The following is a 6,120-nucleotide window of genomic DNA, read 5'->3' on the forward strand; positions in this document are numbered from 1 at the left end:
CATGCGCTGAGCAAACACAAGGGCGGGGGGAGAGGTCGCAACGTTGAAGCCTGGACCCCTGGGGGGGGGGTGGGCGGCGGGAGCAGGCTGTGCTGTTTCCGTCCCTGCACGCCCCAAACCTGGGGGCTGCGGGGTGAGGGGCTGCCCCTTTGCCAGGAGTGGGACACGGACCACTCTCCCTACCCCACTCCTCGCCCAGAACCTGCAGAAAAGGGACCGGAAAGGCCCCCCGGACGCCCAATCCCCGATGCCTCCCCCTGAGCAGGTAGGTGCAGGGTCTGCGGCCCTGACGCCAGCCTCCCTCGGCAAACCGCACCCCTGCCCAACAGTCCCGGCAGGGGCGCGGGCGGCGGCTGGGCTGGGGCAGGAGGCCCCACGGAGGGCCTGATCCACAGTGTGCTCCCGCCTTTGAAGATGGGAAAAGGGGACCAGGCCCCCGAAACACACACCCCTCCTCCTTCCGGGATGCAAACCAGGCTCCTGGCCTAGCTAGCCAGCGGTTCTCAACCTGTGGGTCGCGACCCCTTTGGGGGTCGAACGACCCTTTCACAGGGGTCGCCTAAGACCATCGGAAAACACATCTATAATTACATATTGTTTTTGTGATTAATCGCTATGCTTTCATTATGTTCAATTTGTAACAATGAAAATACATCCTGCATCTCAGATATTTACATGACGATTCATAACAGGAGCAACATTACAGTTATGAAGCAGCCACGAAAATAATTTTATGGTTGGGGGTCACCACAACATGAGGAGCTGTATGAAAGGGTCTCGGCATTAGGAAGGTTGAGAACCACTGAGCTAGACTCTTCCCCCTGACCCGGGAGGGACCTGGCATAGAGCTGACCCCTCGCCCAGCCTCGGGGTCCCCTCGGAAATGAAGAGCCTGGACCGACCCCCTCACGGGCAGGTCTGCCATTTGCGGTTCAGGGGCTACAGTCCTGCGGGAGCTGCCTCGGTTCACAGCCTGGCTCTGCCGCCGCCAGGCTGGGTGGCCTCCACGCGGGTCACAGGCATGTCTGCACCTCGGTGTCTGCGTGTGAGCAGCACGGAGCAGGAGGCCTGGCTCCTGGGGGCAGCTCCTCGGGGGGAGTCAAGGTTCCGTGAACCAGGACGATGAGACCTGTCCCCTGGCAGAAAGGCCTCCGCACACGCTGATCACACCAACGAGGCCCCGGGCTGCTGGGTCACTGCAAGCAGCCGACTGGATCGGCTCTTTCTCCCCACCCGCCAGCCTGGCTGTCGCTGCGCCAGAATAAACGTGGCTGACCTGCCCCGGGCCTGACGATGAGCGTTTGTTAACGACGTAACCGTCTCACATCTCCGGACCCTCCTCCGCTGCATCCCAGGCTCGGTCCGGAGCAGCCATGTTGGAAGGAAGCCCAACCTGCCCCCCAAAACTCCACCTCCACCCCGGCTGCCCGGGCCCCCACACGAGGAGCCGCCCGTGCCTACAGCTCTGCACTCCTCCAGCTCAGTGCTCTCGGCCCACGCTGCTCAACTCACCCCTGCGTGCCTTTGATCTGAGAAGCCAAACACCCCCCATGGCAGTGGTTCTCAACCTTCTCGCCCTTTAAATACAGTTCCTCCTGTTGTGACCCAACCATAAAATTATTTTCATTGCTACTTCATCACTGTAATGTTGCTACTGTGATGAATCATCATGTAAATATCTGATATGCAGGATGGTCTTAGGCGACCCCTGTGAAAGGGTCGTTCGACCGCCAAAGGGGTCGCGACCCACAGGTTGAGAACCGCTGCGCTATGGCCACCTCGGGTGCTGTGCCCCCAGGGAGCTCCCCAGGGCCCCCCTGATGCCGCAGCTTCCGGTCTCTGCTCAGCTGCCCACCTCCCGGTGCCGGGCACTGCAGAGGTTAAACCCCAGGCTCTGGCTGCAGGAGGACCTGGGTTCGAGCCCCTGCCCCACAGCGCACTGGCTGGGACCATGGGTCCGCTCCGGTACTGCACCAGACTCCCCCTTTCTCCCCCAAAAGAGGCTGGCAATTCCCAGCAGCCGCAGCACCACGGGTGGCCCGGGCGGCAGGGGGGTGGGGGGGGCTTTGCTCCCCCATAATCTGTCTCCGCACCTGCCCCCGCTTTCTGATGCAGCCAAGTGACGTTTTCTCCACGTAAGGAAAAGCATTACGCGAAAGCAGCTTCAACACGTCGCATTTGGGGTTTTATGGTCATTTGTGACCTAAGATGTGTCACCATCGAGTTAAACGTCCGTACGCCTGGTGCGCTACCCCGCCCCTATGGAAGTACTGAGCCTGAGCAAATCCCTCTCCCTGCCGCAGTGTCCACATCTGAAAGGAGAAGTTTGGACTAAAGGACTCCTCGGGCCCAAGATCCCACAAGACGGAACTGGCCCCAGCTCCCCCATGGGGCCGGAGCCAGCGGCCAGGGTCCTGGGACAGGGGACAGGCAGGAGAGCCGGCCCCTGCCGGACGGGGGGCCAGGGTCCGCCGGATGCTGAGCAAACCCGAGAGTCGCCACCAGAAGCTTCCGAAGACCCCAAATCAGTTCCAAATGACAGGACTTCCCGGTTAGAAAAACCTCCTGCATCCGCCTGTTTCCATACTGGGGGAAACTGAGGCAGGGGGAGCTTAGGCCAGGGCAGACCTGAGCCGAAAACCCCTGACTGCCACACACCCCATCACCCAGCAATGGCCACGCACCCAGCAGTCTGGGCTTCCCCGATCTCCCCTCTGGAGGCGTGGGCCGGGCCGGGCCAGCCCCCTCCGGGCGGGGAGCCTCGGGTCTTATTTCCCAGCTCCGTGTCCTCTTAGAGCGGCTTCTCAGCAATGAGATGGGAACGAGTGGCAGCGGTGCCGTGGCACCAGCTTCGAGCCGTGGGGGCACGTGGCCCATCGGAACGTGGCCCATCGGAACGTGGCCCCGAAGAGCCAGGCGATTTAGTCTCCGCGTGTGATAGGTTTTATGACCAAATGGAACTGATGGAAAACCGTGCTGCCCGGGGTCGTCTGGACCGGAGACGGACGCTTGCCATAACCAGCTGGTGGCCTTTCCAGTTCCCCAGCCAGTCCCCCGGGGGTCCCCGAGACCTGCCTCCCGGGTCCCGGAGCGCTTACCTGAGGCTGTCACGGAGGAATCCCAGGCCAGCGAGAAGTCCGAGGCCTCCCCCTCTTCGACTGAAAGAGAACAGAGATGGGCCGTGAGTTCTGAGGCGGCACCAACAGGTCATCGGGGTGGGGCACGGACAGGAAGAAAACTCATTTGTGGGGACCCCTGTGACACCCATGATCGGGAGGAGGGTGAAGTCTACAAAGAGGACTGTACGGGTTTCATGGATGCAAAATAATCAGAATACGACAGAGTAGCAAGTAAGGGCTGTGTCCGCTGCTTTCCCCAGCCCTGTGCCCCTGGCAGACATCACCAATCAACCCCAGCTCTGTCTCGAATCGGATGCGGCTGCAGAATCCTCCTCCCCTAATAGAGCAAAGACTCAGATACCTTCCCAGTCTGCAGACAGCAACCTTCTTATATCACCACCGGATGTGGCAGCTTTCACCATTATCCCAAGAAATGCACAAGGGCCCCCTCACAGGTTTGGCGGAGTGCGGGGTGCTGTTCTCCACACGGAGAGCGGACCCCCAAACAGACCCCAGGGCAAGCTGAGGTCAACTCCCATGAGGCCAGCAGTCATGAGCCGGTGACATCAGAAAGCAACTCAGGTTTCCACTCCACCCCAGGGCCCACAGAGCAAGGCTGGACAGGGACGGGGCGTCCCCACCACCCCACACCCCAGCGCGGGAGGCCAGGCAGGTGGGGACGAGGCCATGGGCGGGGAGAACAGGGGGGAACTCTGTACAGCATCACAGGGCTCCTGTCCCAGAATGAATCCCGGCGGGGCAGGTAATAACATGCAAGCTGCAAGCTGGGTTGTGGACTTCGTAAAAAGGAACTTGTCGAAGCCAAAAATGTGCATGCGTGGTGTTTTCCGGACTCGAAGGCCTGCTCTGACGCCACACACGCGAGCAGGCCGAAGCCACCACGTGCCAGCCGGTGTGGCAGGTAACACGGCACAACTGTGAGCCGGGTGGGCCCGGGGGCTCCGCGGGCACTGCCAGGCCTGGGGGTGGGCGGCGGGCGGCGGGGGCGAGCCTGAGGACTAGCAGCGGCAAGGCCACACGCCTGTGCGCCGAAACGCAGGAGCCTCTGAGCGGCGGGCTCAGTAAAGGACTGAGATCCAGCATCTTCTCCTTTTCGTATGTTTCTGAGCGAAGGAACCCACGTGCGGTAGAAAACTAGGAAACATGTGAGTTCACACGAGGACACGGAGCACACAACTGTTTCCGTGTACGAACACAGTCGCAGCTTTCCCGCGGTTGTGACGAGGCGGGTACTGAGCCGCACAGACTGTCCTGGAACCGGTTTCTAACGGCAGCACAGGGCGAACGCCTTTCCCAGCACAGACGGGGACAGACCCTTCGAGATGAGCCGCAGCCTCGGTCTCCTCCCCGGGGCTCTGGGGCTGACGGAACCTATACCCGGCTGTTGGGCTCAGAGGCTGCTTCCATCTGGGTCACATCCCCGCACAGCATACGTGGCACAGCCCCGCCAGGATTGCCCTTAGATTAAGCTCCCAGAAGCCGGCTTGCGGGACAAAGAGTGTGCCCGTTTTTAGGCTTTGGAGACAAACTGCCAACGTGGATTGGACCGTTTCCACCTTACTGAGCACTGTGTGTGTCTCGGGTGAACGACGACGCTGAGCGAGGGACTATGGAGAGATGAGAACAGCGACGTTGACCTTGACCTTCAGCTATTAGACTGTGAATTTATGTGACAAGTATCGCCGTGCCCCTCCAGGCCTGGCACATGATAGGAGCTCAGTGAGTGAGTGAATGAATGAATGAATGAATGAACGAACAAACAGATGGACGGGTGGGTGGATGAATGAAGGAGCAAACATACTACTTCATGTTGGAGGATGCAAAATTAATTCTAATATCAGAGTGAGACAGAAACAAGTGGCAACGTAAGGACCACGGTGTGGACGCACAGGAGCACATGGGAGCCAGTGCAGGTGGCAGGCAGGCCCCCCGACACAGGGACCACCACCACCCACAGCCTGGAGCTCAGAGGTGGGCCTTGCTGTCCACAGGCCCGGACCCTGGAAGGCTCGGGGGGGAGGGGACTAGCACAGAGCAGGGGAGTTTCTACTTCACCCACAGATGCAGTTCTGAGTTCCCCACTGAAGGAAGAATGATCATCGCGGCTGCAAATCTGAAAAGTCTGTAGGTCCCTTTTCTAACGTAAATTCCCTGCTCCCAGATGAAGTTCAGGAAAAGCAACTCAAACTGCATGACCTCAGCAAGGAAAGGTAAAGTAGGGGCAATCTGACACGGCCACACTGGCCCTGCCCAGCCCAGCCCGGCCCAGCCCAGCCCGACCCAGCCCGACCCCACTTGGGGTTCCGCCCGTGGGAAGGCCCAGGGCTTCAAGATTCTCGCCCAAGCCCCCAGGGTCAGCCTGACCCCTGGCTACAGAGCCACCTTTTCCCCTGGTGAAGGGCTCGGGCTCACCTCCTCCGAGAAGCTCTCCCTGACCACCCGGGGACGGCTGAACCTGCAGCAGGGTGTAGTCAGAGCAAGATGCCTCGGGATCAAATCCCAATCCCCAGGGTTTGCTGTGTGACCTCTGCAAATCAGGTAACCCTCTCTGTGCACAGCGACCCTGCAAGGAGCTCTGAGGATACAATGAGAAGGTGCCTGAGAGGTACAGTCCAGAGCCTGGTACCCAGACGCCTGGCAAAGGGAAGCCACGACCTACAGCCTAACAGGTGGCCTCCGGCGGCCCCTCAGCCCTTTACGGACTGTCCCCTTTTCTCCCACCCGGCAGGTCACGTGGCCCACAGCAGTGAACGGAAAACAACCATCACTCTGCTCTCCATACACGTGTCCCATTTATGTGTAACCCTCCCCACAGCCCCACACAGGGGTTGGAAGATGGGCCCGTGTCACGGATGAGGAAAGCAAGGCCTAAAGTGGGCTAAACTGTAAACTCCATAAGCAGTGGGAGGTTGAGCCCAGGCTGCAGCCCGGTGGGCGCGGCTCCAAGGCTCGCTGGCTGCCACCACCCAACCTGCCCTCC

At 60.4% G+C, this 6,120-nt stretch overlaps 1 protein-coding gene across 1 annotated transcript in view; it reads right to left on the bottom strand.

Moving 5' to 3' along the window:
- Nucleotides 1-3,541, bottom strand: part of LOC111824504 (zinc finger protein 423-like) — a gene marked incomplete at its 3' end in the record, with an annotated part of 33,157 nt that extends 29,616 nt beyond the window's left edge. Inside the window, exons 1-2 of the mRNA XM_023748800.1 lie at nucleotides 3,481-3,541; nucleotides 3,099-3,158 (exon numbers count right to left, since the gene is read on the bottom strand). Of these exons, the coding sequence (XP_023604568.1) occupies nucleotides 3,099-3,158; nucleotides 3,481-3,541 (121 nt within the window). The remainder of the gene's footprint in view (nucleotides 1-3,098; nucleotides 3,159-3,480) is intronic.
- Nucleotides 3,542-6,120: the final 2,579 nt, after the last annotated feature.

This window comes from Myotis lucifugus, unplaced genomic scaffold, assembly GCF_000147115.1.
Source record: "Myotis lucifugus unplaced genomic scaffold, Myoluc2.0 scaffold_1828, whole genome shotgun sequence".
NCBI lineage: Eukaryota > Metazoa > Chordata > Mammalia > Chiroptera > Vespertilionidae > Myotis > Myotis lucifugus.